At 40.9% G+C, this 27,034-nt stretch overlaps 1 protein-coding gene and 1 long non-coding RNA gene across 13 annotated transcripts; one reads left to right on the forward strand and one right to left on the reverse strand.

Moving 5' to 3' along the window:
• Positions 1 to 2,427: 2,427 nt before the first annotated feature.
• MRAP2 (melanocortin 2 receptor accessory protein 2) lies at positions 2,428 to 26,998 on the forward strand. Of its 11 annotated transcripts, none has more exons than XM_027906253.1 (7): positions 2,428 to 2,530; positions 7,771 to 7,866; positions 8,309 to 8,394; positions 8,534 to 8,696; positions 12,429 to 12,578; positions 18,028 to 18,127; positions 23,246 to 26,998. In XM_027906253.1, the coding sequence occupies exons 5-7, from the start codon at positions 12,452 to 12,454 to the stop codon at positions 23,637 to 23,639; spliced, it is 621 nt and encodes a 206-aa protein (XP_027762054.1). In that variant the 5' UTR covers positions 2,428 to 2,530; positions 7,771 to 7,866; positions 8,309 to 8,394; positions 8,534 to 8,696; positions 12,429 to 12,451; the 3' UTR covers positions 23,640 to 26,998. The 11 variants fall into 11 exon arrangements, with proteins under 11 accessions (XP_027762054.1, XP_027762056.1, XP_027762058.1 ...); XM_027906254.1 differs by lacking the exon at positions 2,428 to 2,530 and adding an exon at positions 2,673 to 2,830; XM_027906255.1 differs by lacking the exon at positions 8,534 to 8,696.
• LOC114069462 lies at positions 3,698 to 13,388 on the reverse strand. 2 transcript variants are annotated; one of them, XR_003573780.1, is made up of 4 exons: positions 13,287 to 13,388; positions 6,246 to 6,322; positions 4,049 to 4,130; positions 3,698 to 3,900 (listed from the first exon to the last, which is right to left on the reverse strand). It is a non-coding gene; the product is annotated as an uncharacterized LOC114069462 (long non-coding RNA). The 2 variants fall into 2 exon arrangements; XR_003573779.1 differs by having other exon boundaries at positions 3,698 to 4,130.
• Positions 26,999 to 27,034: the final 36 nt, after the last annotated feature.

Below are 27,034 nucleotides of genomic sequence, written 5' to 3' on the forward strand. Positions count from 1 at the left end.
CTGTCAACAGCACTGGGAAGACAACTTGGGCAGCTGGTTGCAGATCTACGACCCTGAGAAGATTTTCAGACCGTAGTATGAAAAAGTGATATAAATGCTGAAGTTTTTATTTCTTCATATCATTTTTATTAAAGTACAAATGCAGCCAAACAACTTTATTCCTGTAACATACTTGTAACTATGTGTCATAAGTGGCACAGGAAAATACCTCTATTGCCTTCTGTTCAAACCACTACAAATCTGGAAGAACTGCAAAGCTCTTCACGCTGTAAAAATGTTCCTTTTCAAGACTGCTGTTTTTATTTGTCAATTCTAAATAAACAACAGTGAGAAGGGTTGCTTTTTTTCTTTGTTATTGCTTTCTAGATGGCTGCTGAATCCCAGGCAGCTACTAACTACACATGAATATAAAGATTTGGCAAGTGAGAACGAATGGCAGAATGAATTTCTGCAAAATTTGTGCTTTAATTGTAGATGCTGTTTCTATCTGTGTGTCACTAAAACCAGGGCTGATGCTGCAGCTGCTGAGCCATAAGAGGGCAGCTGCTGCAGATGAAGCTCCATCCTCATTCTGGTCAGCCGCAGTGTGAATGCCTGCACTGCTTCTCCTTTTCCCTCAGCTGAATTCCTTTGCCTTTTAAAAATTCCCACTGCTGTCTCTATTAGGTGGAAGAGACACTAATGATGTGCATGAAGAGTCAGAAAACGAAATGACAGGAGGAATTTAAAAAAAGATTGTGCAGCACCCTTATCTACACTTGGAGTTGTGCACCTGCAGTTCCACATCTCATCAGACAAAAATGCTGTTTCTTCCACGGCAATATGAGTCATGTTGCTGTTAATGAATAGTCATTATTTCTGCATTTTCACTAATAAAAATTGTTAGAAACAAAGTTAGGAATCTTGAGAAAATGCTGCAGTTCTGGTTCATTAATCTGTGGGTTTTGTTTGGATTCTTCTCTGCATTTGGTAGAAAAGCTCTAAAATCTTAAAGGACAAAGCACAGGAGTTGTGGTAGAAGTGAGGTATTGGCTTCATGAGGCTTCTTTCTTTTAGAGGGAATTTGAATGCCAATTTTTTTTTAAGACACAAAAAAATACACAAAAGCCTGAGTCACTCTGACTTTTCAATCACAGTGGAAGTAGCAGGAGATGGGATATTCCCAACTTGCCATTCTGCTTATTCACATTCCTGTTCATAATCATGAACTTGTATCATGATTATGACAAGTGTCTGTTCTATATTTTTGAGATGAAGATAACAGCACTGGTAGCTTTTATGACCATTGCTGGAGAGGGACAGTACTGTCCAAGATCAAAGTCCTGCCTATAAAGAAATAGATGAAAACAGGGATAACGAGTAAGTGCCAGAGCACTATCAAAGATCTGCTGTAACATTAGAGTGGGGGATTGAAGCAGGCCAGTTGCTTCATCGGAAGGGTGTGTGAGACTGGTTTCCTGGCCATGGATAGAAAAATGAAGTCATGTCATTCATTACAACACTCGATTGCCATGAGGATGATTAAAAGAAGGAAGAAGGTGAAGAGACTGGCCAAGTGATGTATGAGAAAAGACTAAGGGAGCTGTGATTGCTTAGCTTAGAGAAGGCTCAGGGTGCTCTCATCAGTGTGTATAAAGAACTGATGGTGGGAGTAAAGGTGGGATAGGATTGTTCTTAGAGGTGTCCAGCGACAGGACAAGAAGCAATAAACACCAATTGAAGTAAATGACAGTTGAATTAAATATGAGAAAAATTGAGATTTTTGCAGCAAGGGTAATCAGATATCAGGATAGGTTGCCCAGAGAGGTTGTGGTCTCCCTCACTGGAGATGTTCAAGAACGGTCTGGATGCATTTCTATGCCATGTGCTTTGGGATAACCCTGCTTGAGCAGGGAGGCTGGACCAGGGGAATCACCTGGTCCCTTCCAACCTTAGCCATTCTGTGAAATGATTCAAGAGGCCCGGACTGAATCCCAATAGATGAAGGGCCCTGCCATTCACATCCTGGCAGCTGAGACGGCACTTCTGACAACCTCCACTGTCCCCGACCGGGTCCAACTGTTAATGGCTCTCTCTGTGCAAGCACACTGGCCCCTGCACCTCCAGTGGGGACAGACCATCCCTCTCCTTCCAAAACTGATGTTCCCCCTTTGGCATGTGTGAGTTCCTGCCAGGCAAGCGACACGCAGAGGTTACTCCCGACTGGCGCTCTGTCCGGCTCCCGCTGCCCGCGGCCGCACCTGCGTCTCCTGCCGGCACCGCGCCCTGCCCGCACCTGCGGCCCCACGGGGGGGTCGCTCCCGCCCGCACCGCCCATTGGGCCGGGAGCGTCACGCGCCCGATCCATGCCGTGCGCGCGGGCCGGGAATCACCGCGGCTGCCGGTGATTCATTGGTCGTGGCGGGGCGCGAGCCCGCAGCATCCCGGCCGCTCTCGGGCTGGCGGGGCCAGGGCGCTCCCGGGGGGCTGCGCCTGGAGCACGGGACGAAGCGGCGTTTCGGGAGCCGGCAGGGCAGCCGTTCCCGGTGCGGTAAGAGCGGGGAGGAGACGCCGCTGCGGGGCAGGGGCTGAGTGAGCGGAGCGGGGAGGGTACGACCCCGCCCTCCCTGCCCTGTCCCTCCCTGCCCTGTCCCTCCCTGCCCTGTCCCTTCCTGCCCTGTCCCTTCCTGCCCCTTCCTGCCCCTTCCCGCCCCGCAGTAGGGCTCACAGGGGTGGGTGTTCCCGGCTGGGCGGCGTGGGGAAGCTCCGAGCGCCCGTAGTTCAGCCTGCGGTTAACAGGTGTCTGAAGCGTTTCTGGAACAGAGAGCAGTCGGCTCCCGCAAGTCTTAAGGTCTGGAGTGCTCCGCTATTTTTTATTTTACTTTAAGGAATAATAATTAAAAAAAAAACAAAAAAAAAAAAGATGAGGTGGCACTGTTCGTTTGGGTGACATGGAAAATACCGGCTGTAGAGACGCTTGTATTTCCCTTCTGAATTTGTAACGAAGCGATTTCTTCTGTATTCAAAAGCAAAACAGCTACAAAGCACGAGCTTGCTTGGAATACATGGAAATTTTTTTCAGTGTTCTCAAATTGGATGTCTGTTTTGCTCTGACTGCTGAGCATTTGAACGAACTTAAAAACTGAACGTAAAATGTTTGAGGGGGAGAGAAAAAAAACACAAGATAAGTTTATTGTATGTTTGTTGTGGTGCTGTTTGTTAGGGTTTTGTTTGTTTGTTTGTTTTCAGATGGCATCTCTTTCCGTTTGTATTTTCAGGCTGAAGTGATGTCAACTCTCCTACCTACCATACAGCCTTTGATTACTTCTGTTCTCAGTCTTGCCTTCTTCCCTTTCCCCATCTGCTCTTCCCTGGTCTTCTGTTGATTCTCATACTCCTTTCCCCCCTCCCCTACCCTTTTCTTCCTTCTCCCTTAACCATCTGTTTTTTTAACAGTTGTCGTCTCTGTGGTCTCTTACTCTAGTGAGCCCTCTCAGTTGACAGTGATTGTTCAGGGCAGTTCAGGTCCCTCTCCTGAGCTGTCTGCCATTCTTTTTGCTGGAGAGGATCACCTCAATGAGGAGCCGGCAAAACTCTCTGAGCAGTCTCTGTTCCCTGACACTTACCTTGCTCATCCTATCATATCAGCCTTGTTTGGCGCTTAAAATCGGACTGTGACTGAAAGCATAGACACAACACTATAATATATTATTAGAGGGACGGGGCAGCAGTGGCAGTGCTGTGTCAAACTGCCTCGGCAAGGCTGGTTGGGCTTCACTGAAGAGAGCATGGAGGTGGTTCTGTTTCCAGGTGTGCTTCCCAGCCCACTGCTCTGTCTTGGAGCTGCTCCTGTTTCAGTCTGTTCCTCTCATTTTAGCCTTCCAGAGGCTGTACTCCCAGGGATGCAGATTTATGTAAGCACTGTGGAAAGAAATAGATGTTTTGGTTTCTGCTTGGAGACAATCAGGCAATGGTCTCACATTCAGCTTGTTTTTCTTGTCCACTTGTGGTTTTCTATTCAGGTTCCTAATCAGAGAGTTAAGATAATTTTGACAACAGGAGTAAATACCTGGAAAGATGCCAAGGGAACTGCAGATCTCCATTGACTGAGTACAGTGTGGCTCCATTCTTCACGAAAATAATGATATATTCTGTGTATCAATTACAACCAAATATGTATAAAATAAATCAAGCTATTGCAAGAAATTTTTTTTTTTTAAAGGAAATAAAATCCAGAATATGAAGATCTGGACAAAGTCATTTACTGCATATTCTTTTGCTGATCATCTATGTACATGTTATGGTGGAAGAGGTTTTGAGTCAAGTAGAGATGATGCTCCTGCAGCTTTTCAACAGTTTAAATCAAATTTTCAGTCTTTGAACCTATAATAGCAGCTATTGCTGGTAAAATTTTATTACAAAAAGATGAAGGCTTTAGTCTGCATACTCACTGCAATGGGCCACGGTTGTACTGTTTTAGTGATGTTTCCCTGGCATCTACTTACTTCTTTATAGCCTGATGTAACACAGAAACGTGGCAGGGATTAAGAATGGGAACATGCAGATGTGTGCCTGTGAGTTGCGTACTGCTGTCCGATTTACCTGGGAGGAAATCTGCATTTGAGACACTACAATAAATTGTTGTCTTCTTAAGCAGCACTGGAGGGAGGAATTAGATCCAAAGGCAGGGAAAAAAACCCTAGTTCTTGTTCAGAAAAATCCCAAGCCAATCTGATTTTTAATGAACAGCTCCATTCCAGTGAGTGCTTGAAATTGTCAGGGAACCAATTAAGGCAAAATTTCTGCATCGTGTTGTAAGCTAACTACAAAAGTTCAGAAAATGCTTGTCATACAGGTGTGGAAGCTTTCAAGAAAAATGGCGTAATTTTATTTTATTAGTTCTTGAGGAAATGTAATACATAATTCAAATTGAATTACGTATTTTCAAATTTAAAAGCTTAAACGTTATTTTGCATCAGAGAGATTAGAATTTACAGACCCTGTGTGGGTGAGAGCATCAGCTGAAGATTTTTCCCCCACAGCACTGTCAGACCCCAGCTGTGAGATACCCAAGCGTGGGAGTAGCTCTGACAAATGGTCTTTTGTACCCGGGAACAGAACTATTTCTGCAGATGGAACCATCGAGAAGTAAAGAGGTGCTATGTGAGGCATGCTGTGGCCTGTACTTCACACCAGACGAACATTATCTGAAGATTAGGGTTTAATGTTGTAATGAGAGAGAGGAAATTGTACTCTGCTTCCACTGTGCTTGTCAGTCTCAGTGCTGTGGTGGCTTTTTCACTGATGCAAAGCTAAAACAGAGCTCTTAAATGGTGCCTGAACACACTCTTCCATTTTCTGGGCTGTGCAACCCTATGAACATCTGCTCTGCATTTAAACCTGGGCCCTGCACATTGTAGTGGGGCTCCCTGCGGGGTTGGTAGGAGAGGCCTGTGCTGCAGTAGCTGCTGCAGGGCACAGGACATCTGCAGGGCCAGGTAATCGGCAGGAAGGGAGCCCAGGGAATTCTAGCTGTTTATCAGTGCTGAGTTTCCCAGGAACAATCATACAAGAGTAGTTCCTTCTCTCAGCCTTGCCCCTGTTAAAAATGGTCAGTTTGGTTGTAGTTATTTGAAATACTCCTGAGTGCCTCCTGTTCTTGGATTCAGTTGTTTTTCTGGCTACATACAACACTCTGCTTCCAATGTTTCTTCACAAGTTGTAGTCTAGCCAATTTGAGTAAATCTAGTGTAGTAAATTCTAAGTGAGATCATTTTACTTTCAAAGTTAATTTCATCTTTTAATTATTAAATATATGATAATATTTGTTCTGTCCCTACTATGGAGGCTGCTTTTTTTTTTTCTAGGTTCTTACACTATAAACCAAGTAGAAGTTATTTTAAAAGCAATTCATAGGTACTCATATTCTGATGGAGCTGCTCCAGTTGACCTGTAGTATGCAGATCAGTAAGAGTGTGGTGGGGAGATGCTTTCCTTTCTCTCTAAGAGAGCCTAAGAATAAGGCTTCATATTGACAGGCTTCAGGGTTAGCAAGGAATTCAGAAGATCACCATCCAAGCACTGATTTTCTGTGAGAATAAAGGTAATAGAAGGAGACATTAAAAAAAAAAAAAAAAAAAAGAAGAAGAAGAAAAAAAAGAAGGACTACTTTGCTAAGTCAGGAAAATGAAGGAAAATAATGCAGCCCAAGAGCAGAAACTTCTGGGGCAGGCCAATTGCAAACTTGCGTTACAGTTCACTCTTACCTCATCAATGGATATGACAGGGCTCTTTGACTTCAGGGTTTTCTATAATAAATCAGCCTAGGACCTCTGTGTTATTACTGAAAGGTGAAAAATTTGTAGTGAGAAAGGTTAAAATGGGTACTATTATAAACAGCTGAGGGAAAGGCAGCCTTTCTTTTGAAAGTGTTGGATATACTTATGCATAACATTGATGTTAGCATTTGTAACAGTATAGGACTGAAAAAGCCTCAGTATTTTAGTGCTTGTTCATAGGGCATCTGCTAGTTTGGTTGATCTTGAGGGAACTTGGGTTTGTAAATGCCATACCTGCACATCTACAAGAAGGTTGACTTTTAGTGAGGAAAGGAAAATGGGCTCAGTACTGATTGTATAATCCTACCGTAGATGCAGGAAATAAATGGAATTATGGCTAATCTTTTTTACTTTTAGATAATACAATCTCTTAAGACTGTATTCCAGCTGTAATTTTTAAAGCTTTTGGTGCTGGAGTTAAGCTTCACTGTGTTTTGGGAGCAGGTCCCAGTAACTCTATACTAACTGTTCCATGTCCCTTTACTGTTAGGGCAGGACTGACATTTTTAAGAGCGAAAGGAATACAGAGCTTCTGTGATGCTATATTAGGTATATAATTCCTTGTCTTCTCAGAAAGGCTTATGAATGAGATTAAACAGTATTTGCTTTATTTGTTTTTTAGGTCCTTACAGTTGCCTTTGACCTCATAATATGATATTATTTCATATTAGTTTCTGCCTTAACTTCCATGTGGCCCCTACCCAGCTGGGCTCCTAAGCGGGCATTAGTGTTTGCATATATTGTTATTGACTTTGGGAAAATAGTTGGCAAACTCTTTCTGCCTTTGTTAAATTTTACTTTAAATTCATAAACTTATCACTTCTAAGTACAAACAGCAGCTATACGACTAGCACTCAAACTGTGCATAATGGTGTGTTACACTGCAGCGCACATAATGCAGGATATTAAGTGTTAGTATCAGGATATTAAGCATTAGTATATGGAAAGTAAGATATTACAGTAAGAATTTGTGTGTGGTGTATAAATAGTTTATTGTTGGAGTCTAGTTTACATTGCACAGTTAGAAGAATAATAAAACATATTACATGATGTGTGATATGGTAGTATGAAGCGTGGATGTCTGTAACTTTGTTACCTTTCTCATCCTTAGTTCCCAGGTTAAGCAGTGACTAAAACAGCTTTTTTCTTTCCATTGTTATAAACTCCTTTTGTGACGAATCCAACATTATTCTTGTTATTTCAGTGCAACAACTTGTGCAGATAATGCTGTTTGTGAACACTGTTCATAAACATTACCGCTATCACCATTGCACTTTCTTTTCTCTCCAAGAAAAGACCTAGGTATCATGCACTCAGAGTTGGCATGTATATTGATTTGTAATTGTACTGTCTGTTTCCAGATATCTTTGGGTTTTTTTCTTCCTTTTTTTTTTTTTTTTTTTAATAAATTTCACTTCTTTTTTATAGCTTGTTTTTCTCTCTTTTATTGCAGGTAGGATTGGGTATTCCCCTGTAAATACCACAAGTTTGATCTCAAATCATGCCCATCTGGGATCTTGGGAATTAGCAGGAAGCAAGGACCGTTAGGGTAAGAATTTGCTACAGATTACCTCCTTGTCTGTGACTGGGAGTAGCACAGCTTTGTTCAAAGCAATAGCCATGCGGCAGAGTTGTAGAAAGGTGGGGTCTGTATTACTTTTCAACTGATGCAGTGCAGCAGAGTAAATAAGTTTGTGCTTGGTTTTTTTTATTTGCTTTTTCTCTGACTTCACCTCTTAGTCTTTGGGAAGGAATAAAAAGGAACGTGGGGCTGGCTGGCTCCCTTTCCTCTCTGCAGAATATTGTTGCTGGTCTGGGGACTTTGGGAATATGGGAACAGCCTGAGTTGTTAACTTCTCATAGCCAATAACTTCTGAGTTAATTGTACTGCCCAGATGATGGAGGTGATGCACCAGGGTGTAGTGCTAAGCTTTCTCAGGCTGGGGCTTCTCACAGTTTGAAATGTTACTACTTTTTTTTCCCATGTCTAGCTCTTGGGATCTTCAGAATTTGCAAGGGGGCAACTTCTATGAAGACTGTGAAGTGCTTAGATTCCATGGCAGTAAGCAGAATAGAAGTATGTAGAATATAAATGTAGTTTTTGATTGAAAATTTTTGATTGAAAAGTTGCTTGTGTCTACCATACTGGAAATTTCTCTTGCTCCAAAAATGAACAGTACCTCACCAGTCCACATGGTTTTATTTTGTACATGCAGGTCAGCTTCGGAGGTAGCTGTTGCTGGTTACATACAAGGCCAATTTCAGATATATGCAAAAACAGATATGCCTTTGTGGCCCCAGTGATGGTGCAAGCCATGAAGTTGTGTTGCAGATGTGGTGTGTGTTCAGTTTTGCTTTTGCAGTGACTCATTTTGAAAGGTAAGTGGCTGAGACCCTCATGCAATGCATGAATGATGTCCGGATTGAAGCAAATAGTCAAACTGCACAGCAATTGATGCCCTGCTGCTACAGTTCGAAATTGTGGATGTTGTGCAAATGTAGCCCAACAATCAAACTTAGGTGAGGACCACTGGCATCTCTCAGGCAAGCCTGTAGCCTTACAAACTTTCCCACAGGTTACAAATGAGTTTTCATGAAGGTATAATTTAACTCCAGGAGTTGCAGTTGGGTATCCTTGGGGAGTGTCTGGGTACCTGTTGACATCCTTTATCTGCAGAGAGCAATGCAATGCTCCAGAAACAGGCCATGAGCACTTGCCCTTTTTAGTTTCCAGGAGACTGATCTGCCTGAATCTCCTGGTTTGCAGCACTGAACACAGCCCTGCTTTGGAGTTTCTTGAGTAGTCAAAGTAGAGCTTTGTGTTGCTCACTTGCTTGCTCCTGAAAGAAGTGAGCTGGAGTGAGGAAAGACTGGCCGCATCCATACCCATCAAAATCAACAGAGGGGCTTTCATGTTTACCTTAAACAACTCCTGTACCCCCCAGAAAAACCCTCAGCAAAGTCAATTGGAGAAGCCCTCTGTCATGCTTCAGACACTGCTCTCCATGCCTGAGAGAAAGTGCGTTTGAGTGCATTTCCTGGAGGAATTCCTTCACTGCAACCCTTGCTTGAAGTCCCTCTGTGACCTGCTGCAGCCTGGCAAGTGCACCTGACAAATGTCTATCATGCCAGCTCACCCTGCTTTGGCCTTCCCCAGAAGATGCAAGGTCTAAGTATTCATTACTTTCACTGTGGTGCTCCTTGTACCACCATACTAGACTGCCTTTTAAGTAGAATGAAAGGTTGGTATTCACATCCTTCAGGCTGAGGTTTTGGAGATATTTGGACAGACAAAGCTTATGAGTGAGCTGTAAGCTGTTTTGGGAAATGCTAATGCTTAGCTGTACTGGAGGATTTAGAGGGATATTTTGTATGCCCCTCAAAGCATAGATTAGCTTGGGAGCTGGTGACCCAGGTTTCAGTTTGCAGCTCTCCCTCTGACAGTGGATTGTCTACAGTGAAAGCAAATCTTGAAACCCTGGCAGTCAGTGGTGAAAGTCAGAGCATCCAGTCCAAACCTAATACTAAAGCAGGACAGATTCTTTTTGTTCTGGAGGTGGCTGTACTCCCCATAAACCATAATTGGGCACTAGAGACTAGACTGGGAGAGAGATTTGCATGTGGCCCAATTAATCCCATCTACCTACACCTGAGGTGGAAGAAACAAAATTTTTCAGGCTGTTCACCTACCCTACTCTGAAGTTTTTTGCCTGTGGATTTCAGCTCTTCTTGTAAAAGTAAAAAGAGGGAGGTGACTGAATATTAGTGATGCCATATGAAGAATATAGGAATGGTAGACTTGTCTGGAAGACTCTAAAAAAAAAAAAAAAGCAGCCCTTAAACAGGACTGTGCTAATAAAATTTGTCAAGACATGTCATTGACAAAATATCAAGGAGAAGGGGAAGAAAAATGGTGGGAACCCTGTGTAGCACCATGTAGTCTCTTGGAGTGCAGTCACAAAATGAAATACAAACTGCTGTTAGAAACAATTGACAGATCTGAGATGGGAACAAACTATGACAGGAATCCCATGAACTGGACTGTCCATTATAGCCATCTTTTTTCTTTCTCCTCTGTGTTTTGAGCTATTTATTCTTGCTGGAGGCTTTCTGGGTGGCTAGGAGGGGATGAGCATAAAGTAGTGAATCTTCTTGTCCTGACCCAGGAATAGAGTTAGTAACTTTTCTCCCTGTCCCCCCAGACCTTTCCCATTGTCTGGTTGCTCATTGTAAAAACTAAACTGGTTTGGGTGGAAAAATAGATCCATTTATTGTTTTAAAGGATTTATCACTTGTCAGTCAAGTTTTGATATGTGTTTAAGGTTCTGAACATTGTAACTAGGTATGAAGTTTTACTTTTCCAGGCATAATATTTATTTTAAATTGTTTTGAGGCATTACTGCCAGCATTTGCTCATGGTAAAATAGTAGCAGAAAGAACTGGATTTTTTAAAATTTGAAATGCTGTTCATGTTCCCTAGGTGAATCTGTTTCTCATTTTATGCCTCATTTTTGTTCTTTATGTATGGTTCTCCTAGCATTTGAAGTCTTAGTCAAACCTGCTGGGTTTTAATTGAATGCAAAATTACCCAAAGCTCAATTCGCTTTTACAAATAGTATTTTGTAATATGTTTTAAGTTGGATGTCCTGACTCCAGCTGCTGCAGCAGACGTTCTGTGCAGAGGTGTGGAGGTTTTTTTGATGTGCATAAACCAGTCTAATTTTCCAAAAAAATTACTCTGCAAAGTGCAAGTCCCTAGTACAGAGTGGTGGTAATGACAGAAATATCTACCAAGATAATTTAACGATGCTTAAGATTGAATTGTGGTTTTTGTTAATCTGTGGGGGAAATCACTCATTTTATTTTCCTTCTTTAGTGACATACTGATCCCATTTATCAGCATAGAGAAATTTAGGTTGGAAGGGACATTTGGTGTCATTTGGTCTAACCTTCTACACAAAGCATGTTCAATTAGATAGGTACATTTTGACCTGTATCTAATTTGAATTTCCTGTTTCTCATTTTTTGCCAATTGCCTCTTGTCCTCTTACTCTGCACTTCTGAGAAGAGCCTGGCACCATCATCTCTGCACCCTCCTACTCTAACTGTGGACAGCACTAAAATCTCCTTGGAGCCATCTCTTCTCCAGGCTGAACAAACCCTTAAGCTCTCATGCATCCTGTGCTTCAGCTCCCTAACCATCCTGGTGGCCTTTCATTGGTCTTGCCCCAGTGTATCTATGTCTTTCTGTAATTAGGGATACCAGCTGGTATATGGTTGGGGTATGGTCTTCCCAGCAGTGAGAAGAGTAAACACTTCTCCTCACCTGTTGGTACACTCCTGTTAATCCAGCCCAGAACACATTTGGTGGTCTTTGCCACAAGGCACGTGGCTGGCTCATGTTCAGCTAGTTGTTCATTGCAGGTCCTTCTCTGCAAAGCTGCTCCCCATCAACCTCCAGCCTGTACTGCAGTGTGGGCTTATTCCCTCCTGGATGCAGGACTTTGCATTTGCACTGATGATGCTCATGAAGTTCCTGTTGCTCCCTTTCTCCAGCTTGCTCTGGTCTCTCTAAGCAGCAGTCTGCCCTCCAGCCTCTTGGCTGTTCCCCACATAATTTGTGAACTTGGTACATGCCCACTTCATTTCAGCACAGTATCAGTCCCTGAGGGGTACCACTGACAACCAGCTGCCAGCTGGGCTTTGTATGAAAACACAAGCCTTTGAGCCTGGTAGTCTGGCCGGTTCTCCACCCAGATTTTTGTGGCAGCGTTCATCCCAAGAGGTAGAGGTTGATGGTATTATTTTTAAGCTGTAAAATCTATATTCAATCAGAGGAACCTGGTTTTGATATTTTGTACACTTACAGGCATCTCTGTGGAGGTGAGAATAGGTTTTCGTCTTTCCATTGAAGAGAAGATCTGTGTTAACTGTTGGTTAGCCAGCCAAGATGGGTGAAGGAATGGGAGGGGATGTGGTAGCCTTGTCTGGATGAGGCAGTGGCTGCTTTTGAGATAAGGAAGTGATCCAGTAGATGAGAAAACATTCTTTATAAAATGAAAAGATGTGCTAGAAGTGTGAAGTCTCTATTAACACAGTTCATATCCACAGATACATATTTATTGAGGTGCAAGATGTCTGCCCTGAGGCTGATTTCTAACAGAACCTCCCAGCAGGCCTCGTCTAACTCTGATTACACCTGGGACTACGAGTACTATGAGTATGGACCAGTGTCATTTGAAGGCCTGAAGGCTCATAAATGTAAGTTCAGTAGAGACATACTGTATTGCAGCTGAGCTTCCTGTCTTAATGTTCCTTCTCTGCGTTTGTGACTGATTATTGTACAAAAATATCTCTCTCCTAATTCTAAAGATTTTCTACTTTTTTTCTCTATTTATTAGATTATTATAATTGTTTATTATTCTGTATCCTTTTGTTGACCGTTTTTCGTTTGCTTGAAAGAACCAAGGCTGTGGTAGAAATTTGTCAATACTAATACTATTAGAAAAGTTTAAAACAGCAGATACAGCCACTGCTGCTTCTTGTGACTACTCAGTATAATCTGTATGGCTTTGCTATTGCTCCTTTTAATGGTAAAAAGGCAGTGGTGGACAGCCTTACTGCTTTTGTTTTTCTTCATAGAAAATAAAATAAAAGAAGAATTTTCTCCTTCTGAGCAACTTTTTATTGTTGGGACTTTCCTCATGGGAGGAGTGTGCTAAATTCAGTGTTTTAATAATACTGTTTTACAGTAGAAGTAATAAGTGGACAATAGGGACCAGAAAGATGAAAAATATGGGTTGGAACTGGGAGAGAATTTTGCTAGGACAAGCTAGTAGAGCTAGACCAACATCTATCTAATATTTAATGGCTTTGGATTTTATGATTTGTTTTCTTAGAGGAGATGGTTGTGGGGGGAAAAAAAAAACGGAGGCAAAAGAAAGGTAACAGAGATCAACTCAGAATTACCTGATGGTTTGCAAGCACTTTGTCAAAGAGAAGCAAACAATCTTGTTTCTTCATCTCTGATCTGGATACACTGTGAGAGGGTTTGAGCATCAAAGTACTGGCGAAAGGCCAGAGTGGGATACATACTTTCTGTCTCATTTGTCACAATGAGCTTTTCAGGACAGGAAAAAGTGGTGTCTGCAGTGACAAACAGCAGCCCAGAAAGGCTGATCTTCCTTGACTACCTAGGCACAGCCATGGAACATTCTGGACTGCTCTTGGTAGAGAACAGGACAGAAGTAGCAACTGCTTTTCAGGTGGAGCTTGATGAAAGATGTCATTAGTAGGTACTGAATCAGTGACCTACCTAGGAAATCCCTTCTGGTTGTTTTTTTGGCGGTTTTGTTTCGGTTTGTTTCTGTTTTTCAGTTTTATTTGTGTGTTTGTTTTAACTGATTGATTGGAGTTGGCTCTATTTCCTTCAGTGTTACTCCATGCACTCCTCTGAGGGCAGAGTTTGATTAGTAAAAGAACAGTCTATGCCAGTGTTGTGTATGGGATGATATTTCTTGACAATATGTTCTTGGAACGTGTCTTGTCCTGACTATTACCAGCTGGGTTGAGACTGTTGTGAAATATGGAGGTGAAGTGATCAGACATGAAATTCTCTGAAATCCTAAACTAAGGAGGAAGTAGGGGAGAAGATTACACGGGGTTGTATTAGGAGGGACACCTTGGATATTTACAAAGAAGAGAGGTTAATGAATGCCTGTAATGTTTATTTTGGAGAGCTCAATGGGGAATGGACTCTGGTCTAGGTGAGGCAGGCTGGCAGTAACACTTGACCAGCTGTAAAACATCACTGGCTCTTCTTAAAGATAGAGATGTATGATTTTTTCTTATTATTACTTTTTTAATTGATACACACAGTATTCCACCCAAAATGAGAGGGCACTGTTTTCAACCATAAAATAAGATGAATTCTACAAGAAAAAGCTAGAGGGCACTTTTGAATCAATGTTGATTTAATTAACTGTAGGCAAGAGGAGGTTGATAATATTTGATGTATATATAAAAGAACTCAGAATCCTGTTTCTGAAAGCAGAGAAAAAGTGACATGTAAAGAAAAGGATTGGCAAAACAATCTAATACATAAGAATACATTTCTTTAAAAAAGTGGAGGTGGGGAGAAGATGAGGTATTCAAATGCCACAGTAACTTTTCAAATATATGACTGGAAAGAAAAAAAACTAAAACCAAACCAAACCAAAAAAACCAAACCAAAAAGGACGTTCTGCCTGAGGAGGATTGAAAACAGGATCTAGAAATCACAAAATCTGCAAAAGTAGGGACCAGATGTTTTGTAAATTAAAGCTTTAGAAAGTAAATAGACAAAGATAGCCAGGAGAGACTTGTGACTGGCAGAGAAAAGAACAAAATCCTTTTTTGTGCCTTTGAAACGGGGAAAACCTCAGAAACACTGGAGGGGTGATGTAGGTAGGAATGATCAAGGCAGTCAGATCTGCTCTCAGGATGTTATGGAAATGTAAAAGAAAGGAAGGCTGAAACTGCAACTTGAGAAAGTCGTGGTATACTTTTACAATCTATTTGTAACTTAGGGCAGTATTATAAATGTATAAGTGCCTCATGCCATATTTTTTGAACAGAAGTTGTGTTATGTACTGTTTATTTTGAGTAAGTGTTTAGAAGTTAGTAGATTTGAATAATTTGCACTTGAGTGAGACCTAAATGAAATACTGAAAAGAACTCAGGCCACCTGCTTGTATTTTAAACAAATCCAAATAATGTAACTGATACAGCAGAGGGTTGAAAGTGTGTCAGGAGGCACAATTAAGCAAGGCAGATGTAGCTTTATGCTCAGTAAACTTAGGAATTCCTTTGTGGGAGAGGAACACCAAACAAATCACAAGACAGACTTGTTATTCATCACATAATGCTGGTGGGTGTGAGTTTTGTGGGAAGTAGTAGTTTATCAGAATTTTTATTATTATTTTTTTTAATTTCTCCCTTAGTTAATGAATTAAGTTTGGCAGCTCGATCACTATAATTTATGTGCATATTTTTTGGTCATCTTGGTCACACTTTACATTCTGGTTATCAATGCAGTTGCATATAATTCAAACACGCCTGACTAACTGGTCGTTACTAGTAGCTGTAAATGGTTAAGTGGTACATTTTTTAATGGGAGTATTTCTTTTCAGATTACATTTTCAGGTATTGCCAAGTCCAGCAGGAGGGTAGATAATCATGAGCTATTTTCTACAAGTAAGGTCCAACACAAGGTGCATCTTGAACCACTGCATGCAGGCTCTACTTACAGGATGGCTCTGAAAGGAATGTAGGGCACACAATTGATGGCATTAACAGAAATAAACTCATTCCAGTATACTTTAAGCAAAAAAAGAACTTGGAACAAGTAAACCTATTACAGGGTATTACAAACTCCTCTCCCCTATTGCAGAGACCTATAGCTGCACTGCCCTCTAGTTATTTTACACAGGGTGTTGAGAGGAGAAGATGTGGCATAGGAGAGATGGAATCAACATCGCAGTGGGAGACTTGAAACTTAACCTCCTTACCTTACTAGAGAAAGAGACTCAGGAGTGACTTGATTTTCCAAGGGAGAAAATCTCAGGTTGCAGCAGGCGTTTTGACTTTGCAGCAAAAGAACAAATGATTTGAGTTGATTTCCAATTTCCACATCTGCCTTTTAGCACAGAAGATACTTCGCAGTGGGAGTGTGATTAACAGCTGGTGTCAAGCACCAGGCAGCATAGCTGATTCCTTGGGTTTTTGTTCTCTTTAGCTAGTCCCATAGAAAATTCAACAGTTCTGTGCTGTGCCTGCTGTGCTGGGTCAGACAGATCATCATATATCTTTAGAGCTGGTGACGATCTCTGAGGTTTGTAGTGGCTGTGTAATGAGGGGTTAAAGGTAGAAAGGATTCCTATCCTAACCAAGACTTCCTTCTTGCAAGTTTGTATGTGAATTGTTTTGAACTCCTATGGGGGAAGTTTTGAAAACTTCCATAAACAAAAAAAAAGGAACTGAAATTATAGTTGAAAAAGTACCTGGACCAGGTCATATTTTGTGGTGGTGTTCTGCATCTTTGGTCCTTGAATATCAGTTGATTGTTGTCTGGAGATATGTTTGTCCCACTTGGGCCTTTCTAAATCAAGCTCCTGGAAACTTTGAACTTCCCTCAGGAGCAATTGTGGATCAACCTTTGTTATAGTTTTATACTTTTTTTATTTTTCGTAGTGAAACTATCTGCCCCTGCAGCCACAGCTGGGGGGGTGCTGAAGAGGAACATGAGGCAGTGAGCCTTTCAGACTGGGGAGGGGGAGAAGGAGATTGGAGTTTTTGTTCGCCAGCACTGCCTGGGCACCCTTTGGAGCTGCCGAGGCCCAGAGGAGCTCCTGTTTGTCCCTCGGTGACAGAGTCCCTGCGGTGCTTTGGGTAGAGGGGTTACACATCACCTCTGTTATCACAGGATCTGCCAGCGCCTTGTGGGTTGTTTCTTTTTTTGGGTCTCCCTTCTCTTCACTGGATGGACTAGCACCTCCACCCTTGCCAGCCCCTGCCTCCATAGCTGAGGGGTGGGTGCCTGGGCCCAGAGTGGAGTGCCTGGAGGGAGCATTTTTTTGGAGATGGCCTGCCTACAGCTGGCACCATCTGAGGAGGAGCTCCCAACCACCCCCACTCTGGGATGCAGCGAGATGGTCCTTTTGCAGGGGGAGTCTTGTCTTGGAGTCTCAGACCAGCTGCCGCCATTGAGATCTGCCATTTGCCATGTGGGGTTCATCTGGAGGTTGGCGCCGCTCCCCTGGCCCTCCCCTCGCCTATCCCGCACTCCTTAGCAAACACTTTTTTCTCTGTAAACTGAGTCAACTTTGAAGCCATAAGTTGACATATATTTGTTTTAAGTAGGACTGGCAAACTGTTGCATGATCCATTTGCTACAAATGAGAACAGTAGGTACATTTTCTGTACACAGGCAAAAAGCTGTTCTCTTCCCAATGACTTCTGCTTTGGGCTATTTCATTGACATTTTCCTTTTGATTAACTGGTGGTTTGACTTTTTAGTCGAAACATGTTTGGCTTTTCTGCAGTACTCAAATTAGAAACTCAAATTAAAAATTATCAAAAATATCTTTTATATGCTGATTATTGATATTTGTTGAAGTAGCAAATAGTTTTATCTGTGGTTCTGTTTATTTCAAAACCCTCTGTCTTGTCACTAAAAGAAAGCTAGGTCTTCCTAAACATGCTGTGTCAAAGAAATCCACTAAAGCTCAGAAACCTAATGGTCTGGGCCAGAAGTAATTTAAAATAGCAGGAGTTCAGTTCTACAAAGACATAGGATTTTGCTAAAAATCAGATAAACCTCTCTTCTGAGTTCTAGCACTGAAGCTGTTTCCAAAGCACAATATTTGGAAATGGGCCAGCCATGACAAAGGTAGCTGCTTGTATTTTAATAACCAAGGGAATTAAGTGTCTTCCCTCTTTTATCTTCTTTCTAGTTTGTCTAGGTATCAGTAGAATTCAGGCTAGAAATAAGAATTTCAATGGCAACTTTCTGTTTAAACATAGATAATGATAAATTTGATCATTCTTCCTCTTTGCTGCCCAGGAATAAGCTGCACATTGTTTTGGATTTGCCATCGTGGTGTATGTGGAAGGCAGCTTTCTGCAAGTGCAGGTAAAATACTGATCACCTTGTTTTCTCTTTTTTCACCAGATTCCATTGTGATTGGATTTTGGGTTGGTCTTGCAGTTTTTGTCATCTTCATGTTTTTTGTCCTGACCCTGCTGACGAAGACAGGAGCACCTCACCAAGAGTGAGTTTGAAAATGGGAATAAGAAATCCAGCCTACTAATTGGCACATCTGGTCTCTTGCAGCCCCCAAACAAGCAGTGACAGTGCTGACATGGTACTGACTCAGCACCATCTCGTTCTAGTCCATTCTTATGAAACAGTGCAGTCTATCTTCATTTCAAACAATCTTAGCATATTCATGCTAAAAGAAGTCGGTGGGTAGGTTACCAAACAGGTACAGGTGCCTTTAGATTGCTGTTCTGCACATAAATGGGATTGCTCTAGGTGGGCTCAAGTTATCTCGGAGTGGAACTGTGAATATTGATGGAGTATATGCAAATAAAATGCAGTGCAGATGTCAGATGAAGGAAGCTGAAGTCTGGCAGGTTTCCACATGTTTGTCTGTTCAAATCCAAAAGGTAGATATCAGTCAGTAGTCTGTACAAAATCTTCCCTTAGTCCCCTAGGTCTCAGAGTGTCTTGGTTTCTGCTGAGAAATTCCAGTAGATGCTGAGGTACAGGTCAGCTCCATGTTTGTCTAAAGCCAGGGTGCCTTGAAAGTCCTTTATTTCTTCTTCTTTCTGGCTGATAATTATGTGTAGACTGTGCCTTGCCTCAATGATTTATCTGCATTTGCACAGCACCCAGGCTGCCATTGTTCCTTCCTATGAGAAAGTTTGAAGCCACATCTCCTCTCAGACTTGTGTGCCATAAAGTAGAAATAAAAAGCCTCTCTGGAGTGTGAGAACACTTGCAGACAGGTAGCAATGATGAGAAGCTGATTGTGATAGGCAATTGTTAGTGCTTATTGCTTCCTTAAGCAGCCTATCTCTGCCTTCTGGAGGCCCTTTGCTATTTAATCATATGTAGACTGGCTCTGAAACGTCACATAATTGCACATTTCTAAAGACAGGGCCACATTAGAGAGGACATGGGTATATTGTGAGCCTGTTCTGTGCTCCTAATGTTTTGTTTCTGTGAGAAGAAAACAGAGGCAGAAGAATTCAGCTTACCAGATCTGACTTGCTGGTCTTTTTGTTTCCCTTACAGACTGTTACAAAGCAGCCAAACCTTGCTCCCAAACGAATTCAAAGTCCCTGTAAGTGTTGGTGTGCTGCCCCTTTTCCCCAAAGACCTTGTTAATTAGCTGAGCATCTGAGTCTGTACCCCACGTGAATAATTTGAGAGGGGAAGAAGTCAAATAAACAACATAGAGAATTTAATTATAGATATTTGTCAAAAGTTTTTACACTTGTAAAGATGTACTTTTAGGTAGAAGAGGCCTGCTTGGTGTCTCCCGCTGTTTTTCTGTGTTTTTCATCAATTTTCTTGGAACAGGTTGTCTAGAGAGTTTGTGAAACCTCCATCTCTGGTCAACTTCCACATCCAGATAAACTGACCTGAATTCAGGGTTGGCCTTGCCTTCATCATCAGGCTATAGACCTCGAGAAGTCCCTTCCATTCTAAACCTTAATATAATTTTTCTTCAGTTTCTGAAGTGAGCCCAATCATTCCTTTCTGTATTCGTTTCAAACCTCTTTTGAGCTTTGGGATCTGTGTGCTTGAGTGCTCGCCCACTTTCTAGGTGTGCTGAGTCGGCACCTTTAACAAATCCGAGCACTATTTTTTTGATGTTTGATGATGAAATATGTGTGGTATTGAACATGGATCATCCAGGACTGCACTAAGTGCAGGGAATGCTGTGTCCTCTTATTTCTAACACATGTATATAAAAACTGGAGAACACCAACCTGTAAAACCAGTGCAGGCTGTGATTTTAGTTTGCCTGCATCTTCTATTTTTACACCTGACTGGATTCTTCACGACTTGGCGTTTCATCAGCAGGCTGTCTTGCAGCCCTCCTTTAGATAGATGTTAATGGGATTCCTAGGTCTTGGGAGAGAGCCAGCTTGATTGATGGATGTGCCTCTGACTTCAGCAAGGCTATTTGACTGTTCTTTAAAGTGCCATTAATGTGAGAGATAAGTGTAACTGAGCTCAGATGGATGCATCTGAGGTAGAATACTCTGATTTTTCTAGTAATATGCTTTTCTTGGCTTAATGTAAAGGGGCACGATAGGATGTACTTTCCAGAATTATAAAAGATGTTCAGAATTGGATACATTATCAGACCAGAAGGGTCAGGATTTCAATGGGGAGAGGCAGAAATTTAATCAGTTATGGAAATTCTGTCTATTGCATTTCTCTTTTGTTTGCTTCCGTATTAGTATGTGTAGAAGATTGGCTTTTGCAACAAAAAAATTTTGTTGAAAATCATACCAAATTTCTATCTGAAAAATACTTTCATTCATCACTCAGCAGAGGATATATTCTTTGTTTCTGCATTTGAAAATGTACTTAAAAACACATTTGTTCAATAAATGCAAGAGTTTGTATAAACTATCTGTAAAAAATATTGGTTGGTGTAATCTCAAACCTTAATGCAGCTATTTAGGCAAATTGTACCACTACTTGCAGTAAAAAAAATGACAGAATTATTTTTCCCCAAGAAATCAGTTGGTTTTGGTTAAGGAGTCTAGTGTGAAACCCAGTCAGAGAAATGCAGACTCACTGAAACAAAAACTTCCACAGATATATGTATGTTTTTGCTGAATACTTATTCAGGGAGATTTCTCAGGTTCAGGGTAGCACTTCTGGATTGCTACTAATTGCTTCAGATGCCCAAGTTCCCCTTAAGATACCAGACCCTGCTGTTTTGGAGGATTGGCTCCCCTTATTCCTTTCCACGGTTTGCCGGGTACCCCACGTCACTTCAGAGAATGTTGAGAGGAGGGATATTTAAGCTATAGAGGAATCTCAAGTGTCAGTCCCAATCCAGTTTGCTCCTGTTAGAATGATATACTGGGCAAAACAATCTGTACCCTGACAGTGCACTCAAGTCCAGTGGGCAGAGTCGAGAGTTTACTGCTGAGTCCAGCAAGACCAGAACCCAGCATCCCAGGCTGGAAGATTCCCATAAAAGGGAGGTTGGGTAAATTCACTGGCAACTGCTTGTTTTGAGTGGTTTTCAGTATGTATGTTGCTCAAGGTGTCTGGCATTCACCTTCTTGCTTCCTTGTTGGCAACTTTAGGAAGTCAGAGAGTTGTATTTGCTCAAATATTGCAAAAGGAATTTGATTGTCCAGGTGGCTGTGTTCCCTTCCACAGTAAAACTAGGATTTCTGAGGCTGATTTTCTTATTTTAAGTGTTCTGAAAAGATATCTGCTGAGGTATTCTTGCATATTGTAATGAGCAACACTATGCAAGTTTCTAGTCTAGTTAAAAAAATAAAATTCCTCTCCAAAATACTGAGATGGTGTTTGTGAATTTCAGAATCCAAAAAGATCGCTGTATATTAGACCACGTGTTCCCTGCTTGTGAACACAGGATTATTCCTTATAGTATGTCCTCAACATACTGGGTCATTGTAAAATTTATTGACATCTTCTATTCTTCCATTTAGGTTAGGTTGCTGTTGCCAGTCTTGTCTGCACTTGCCCTCTGCACTGTTAGCCTTTGCTCCTTCATAGCTCACTGAATTATAAAGCACTTTCTGCACCTATGAATTAATTTTACTTCTCTAGTGAATGCATTTTAAGCTTTCTTCTGCAGTCACTTCTTCATAGGCTTATTATAGTGCTTGTCCTTCTTTCTGTGCTTATTTGCTACCTCCACTGTTTGTGCCAAAGTACTGCATAGAAACTCTTGGGACAGATTTGCAAAACTATGGAAGAGACTTATATAGCGGTGCTTTTTATTGCATTACAAAGATATCAATGACAGCTGTCAGTTCTGAAGGCTACCATGGAATTATTCCAGCCTGTTTGCTTCCTGGTGCGTAATGCAGTAGATTAGTAGTTACTGGTCTGTCTTGTATCAGTTTAAATGTTATTCTTCTACATTTCACTTTGACATGCAGAATGAGGCAATACAGTTTTGACAAATTAGAGAACTGCTTTGATTTGAAGGCTAGTGGAAGTGATTTTGTTAGGACAGGATTCTATCACCTAATGGAAGTAAATTAGCATTTAAGAAGCAGGGATCTTTAAGGTTAACTGTGCCTGAAAGACTAATGGTAGGTATTCTGTGAACTCAAAGGTTTTAGGGGTAGATTTCTGAAGGTGTCATCTGAGGCTTTCAAAAGCATGTAGGCACTTATCTTCTACTGCAGGCTTGAGGGGATTAAATTACAGCATTTCTCTGAAAAACTCTAAGTGCTGGGTGCACCTTAAGGTGTCCAATTATCTGACTTCAGTGTCATTTGCTACGTGTTCAGATGTAAACAGTATGATTTCTTAACAAAATTTATATTCTGAGAATATGTTTAGGTTTTCATTGCTCAACCTCTGAATACGTCTACTGCATTTCAGATGTAAATAACTTGCATTTTGTGATGATAGCATATAAATTCAGCCTGAAAAAGAATGTAAAACTTCCATCTAGCTTGAGCTTTTCTCACCCCCACGTGTTTATGGCTCCTGCAAAGTCCATGCAGATTGATGCTGATTTGAGCTAAGATGTATATAAAAAACTCCCAAGAAATATGTTAAACTGTCCTTCCTGGGCTATGTGCCTGAATTGTTATGACTGTCAGTCTTCGAAGCAGTCTTTAGTTCCAGCTCTTCTAATTTGTAAACCTGAATGCCATCGATTGAATTCAGGGGAAAAGATGGTTAGATGCCTGGACAACTAAGTACTCAAGTTATGCCTTAGTGAGATCAATGCTGCCTGTGCCTCAGAAAGATTTTATCTATCAAGGACTTTTTTCTCAAAGTGTTCTTATAAGCCATTTAAAAAAAAGTTATTACTTGATACTACTTGATATAAAGAGGAAATCCTGAAGCTCATCCTCTAAGCTCATTCAGTGAGGTGATTATTACAGTATATTGGTTACTGGAAGTGCCATTTAAGAGTGCTGGCATTAACTTATTCCCATGGAAAATTATCATGACAAATCAAGACTTAAAATAGCTTCAGCATAAAATAATAAATACTGCTGTCTCTAAAAGTTTGTGGTAGTTAAACCGTAGGGTTTCCTTTCTTCCCGATCATAGTGGTTGTTGAAACCACCAAAATTGCTGGTAAGGACTCAAATAGTTCTACTTTTGTGTTTACTGTATTTTTCTTTTTCCTCCCCAGCAATGCAGAGCCTTCTGAAAAAAGATTTCGCATGAATAGCTTTGTGGCAGATTTTGGAAGACCTCTGGAGTCTGAGAGGGTCTTTTCTCGTCAAATGGCTGAAGAATCCCAGTCACTTTTCCATTTCTGTATTAATGAAGTGGAACATACGAACAAAGCAAAAGAGAGTCAGAAAGGTCCAGGTCTGGAGAGAAATATCCACTTCCAGGAGGTTCCCAGAAGCAGTGGAATGTTTGAGGAAGACCTACATTGTCTTCCAAAATTTAACATTCCTAACTTTGTGAACACGGAGCAGAACTCTTCATTAGGTGAGGATGATCTCCTCATCTCAGAGCCGCCAATCATTTTAGAAAGCAAATTGGTCATGCAATCTTCCCATCGGATCCTTGACTGAAAAAATCTTTTATGTTAAGGTAAAAGATTGTCCAGTTTGAACCCTTACTTGGCCTTCTACTATTTTGACAGAAGGTATTTCAGACCTGTGCTTTTTATTGTATATAAGACTGGCTGTGCTACTAGAACTCAGTGTAGACAAGAAGTAAAACACTAAATGCTTTATTCTGATGTCTTCTGTGGTCTAAACTTTTTGCCCAGTGTTATTTTTGCTTCTTGATTTTTTTTTTACTTCTTGTTTTGTTCTTTGATTTTAAGGACTGCTTATGACCAGCTTCTGAAGGATCCTGTAACAATTTACAAGGGCTGTGAAGGCTGGAGCCTGGTACTGGAAAGTGTATGAAAATTCCCTGGCCAGGGAAAGTGTAAATCTTAAAGTGAGATTGAAGTAAGGAATAAACAGGCAGCCCCTAGGGAGGTTCTGTAGCTTCTGCTACTTTCAATAATGATGCCTGAAGTTAAGCAGCACAATAAATATCTGCTTGGGATTAACTTCAATTTCTAACTGTTTTCGGTGCAGGTTGAAGCCAAATTACAAAGCTTCCAGAGGGAATACCTTGCAAATTAAATTGTTTGGCTACAAACACAAAAAGTGTTTACAAAAGGCCATCACCACGTGCTGCTGAGTAAAAGCAAATTGGTGCCTGTACTTATAGTACTTCATAGTGACATTCCAAGAGCTGCCCAGTGATGATGAGGAATTAGTATTCTACATGCCAACACAAACCAGGATTCGATTTTTTTTTTTTAATTGCTGATGTGAACTTCCAGTTCAGTAAGTGTAGGATTCAGTAGCTAAATCACAGGAAATAAAACCATTTTTCTTCAGCCAGTGCAGTTACTACGTGCAAATGTAACATTAAGCTGGTGTTATGTGTTGCTTATAGGGTGAACCTCCCTACGCTTTTTGGCTTTATAAACAGCCCTTTTTTTACTCATGGGCCAGGGAAGGGCTAGCAGGCTTTGAATTGTTGAGAGCCCCAGCTCCAAAAGTGAAGCTAAGCTCTGCTTGCTCTATCTTTTTGTACTCAGTTGGGATGGTATTGCAACCTCAGCTGTTCTCCCAAGGAAAGGTTTGTCAAGGAATTGAATAGGTGTAGTTTCAACCTTTATTTTTTAGAGACAGAATAAGGTTCTGAACCATGGAGGGTACTTAAATTATATTTCAGCTTTCCTCAAAAGATGGTAATTAATGACCAAATGGTTTTAGAGCAAGCACAGATAATGCAAAGGCACCAGGTTCTTCTGCTCGATTTGGAGTATGCTCTGCAGGAAATTCTTAACTGAAATGAAAATAGTAGATGCCAGATACGGTGGCTGGTTGTTTTTTTTGAAACTAACCAACTTTGTATACAACATGTTTGTGTCAGAGGGAAGATGTAGTAGTGGCCTGCTGATACATTCTTCAGACACTTAAATGCTAATTAATTCATTCCTCCTTCACCTTACAAATAGGGAAAATAGTGAGTGGGTTGAGTATTTAAAGAATTTAAAAAGTGCAGGAAACATATTTGGTTTTTATCTTCTGTGCCCTTGTTATAAACCAGTTATTGCTAAATTTCCTGTTTTCAAATGTAATTCTTACACCACTTGCTAATTGTTTAAAGTAATGGGATTATACTTAAAACAAAGCAGAGACTGTTTTAAACCGGCAGATTTTTTTTGAAAATAGTTCCAGGAGAAGGCTGAAGTGAACCCTGTTTGAAATGAGCAGGGCTCCATGGGCTGCAATGCAGATCTCTAGTATAACGTTTCAGGTGCAGAAAAGGCCTTCTTTCATAGGAGGTACTTAACTACAAGTTTGAAGGCTGTAGCTGTGCACTTTTCCCAAATTAAGAAATTTGGGAAATCTACCTCCAAATGTGGCAACTACTTTCTGCTGAGGCACCTCAAATAATTCTTAGCTATCTGAACTGAAGCTCAACACTGTTCTTGCAAAGAAGTTCTGGGACTTTTACTAAGCACGGCTTTTATAGCCTATTTCTGGATTAGTGAGCTGCCTTCAGTAACGTTTGAGCCATTCTTTTTAATTTTTTTCTTCCTTTGCCATGCTCGAAAACAGAAGTGCTGCTTAAAGGAGAGGAAAATCTGTGTAGAATCCATCTTCTCTGCAATCCAGGAATGAAGGTTATTTTTAGAGCATTTAAAACTCTGTTTCATAGAACCATTTAGGTTGGAAAAAGATCTTTAAAATCACTTGAGTCCAAGGATTAACTCAGCACTGCCACAACTAAACCATGTCCCCAAGTGCCACATCAACATGTCTTTTTAAATCCATCGGGGATGGTGACTCCACCATTGCCCGAGCAAGCCTGTTTCAATGCTTGACAAACCTTTTGGGGAAGAAATCGTAAAAGTTTCAGATGTTTCAAAATATGCAGATCTGATTTTAGAAAAAGAAAATGCTGCCATTCCCAGTAGGCTAGTCTAAGGCTTTTCTTCTGCTACCTTAGACCTTTGCAGCTTTTCTTTGGGTGTATAAGTGCTACTTTGGGGAGAAAAGGGGAAAGCATTTTGTGTATGGATGCTGGTGACAATGCCTAGATAAAAGGTATTTAATAAAATGAAAAAGAGATAATGTCAACTTAACTAACAACACATCTGAACTGTATTCTCAATGTCCTTCTGAAGCATGTATTAATCCTGTAAAGCTATTTAAGGGTTTGGTTCCTCCCTGTTATTCCCCGATGGTGGTTATACTTTTTTTCATCTTATCTCCCTTCTATTTTTAAAGTCCTTCATGCTGCTTTTTACAGAAAAATAACCTGGCAGTCCCCATTGCAAAGTTCTCCCACCACTTCAGAGACACAGTGGCAGCAATACAGTCTGATTCAGTTTTTCGTTCTGCCTCTGCATTGGAGTCAAAGGTAATTGCAGATATGTTCTGCAGTCTCCAAAAGCAGTTATTTTAAAGCTTTTCTTCCTTTCGTTTTCCTTCCTTTTTTCCTTTTTAGGAACTAACAGATATATTTTGCCTCAGGGGAAAAGGGCAATGTATAACGTTTAAAAAAATTAATCTTTATCCAGGAAGCCAGAGTGCATTCGTTATGAAGTGAATAGAAAGTGTTCTGACCAGAGTAATCCTTCAAAATGAATAGATGGAATTTAGTGGTGTCTGAAAACGGAACTTTGATGAGTTTTTGTATTGCTTGGCCTCAAGCCTCTTCTCAAAACTTGTGATAGATGCATCACCTGCAGTAGATCTAACTGCAGAGAAGCTCCTCTAAGGTAACTACATGCATAAACATGTCTTGTGTTCTGTAAGAACTTACTAGGTTGAGTTATGTATTCCAGTTTTCAAAGGTGAATACTTGCAAAATGTTCTTCTGTGCAAACAAGTTTTAGCTGTGTACCTTTTTTTAAAAAAAGAAACCCCAAACCTTAAATCCAAAATCA

The sequence above is a fragment of the Empidonax traillii genome, unplaced genomic scaffold, assembly GCF_003031625.1.
Source record: "Empidonax traillii isolate 1590-97213 ecotype Southwest subspecies unplaced genomic scaffold, ASM303162v1 scaffold1267:size142893, whole genome shotgun sequence".
Taxonomy (NCBI): Eukaryota; Metazoa; Chordata; class Aves; order Passeriformes; family Tyrannidae; genus Empidonax; species Empidonax traillii.

Coding starts and splice junctions, on each gene's coding strand:
- MRAP2 (XM_027906250.1), top strand. CDS start 12,374: ATGAAAAGATGTGCTAGAAGTGTGAAGTCTCTATTAACACAGTTCATA. Junction 12,579..18,027: donor AGGCCTGAAGGCTCATAAAT/GTAAGTTCAGTA, acceptor TTTTTTCACCAG/ATTCCATTGTGATTGGATTT. Junction 18,128..23,245: donor ACAGGAGCACCTCACCAAGA/GTGAGTTTGAAA, acceptor TTTCCTCCCCAG/CAATGCAGAGCCTTCTGAAA.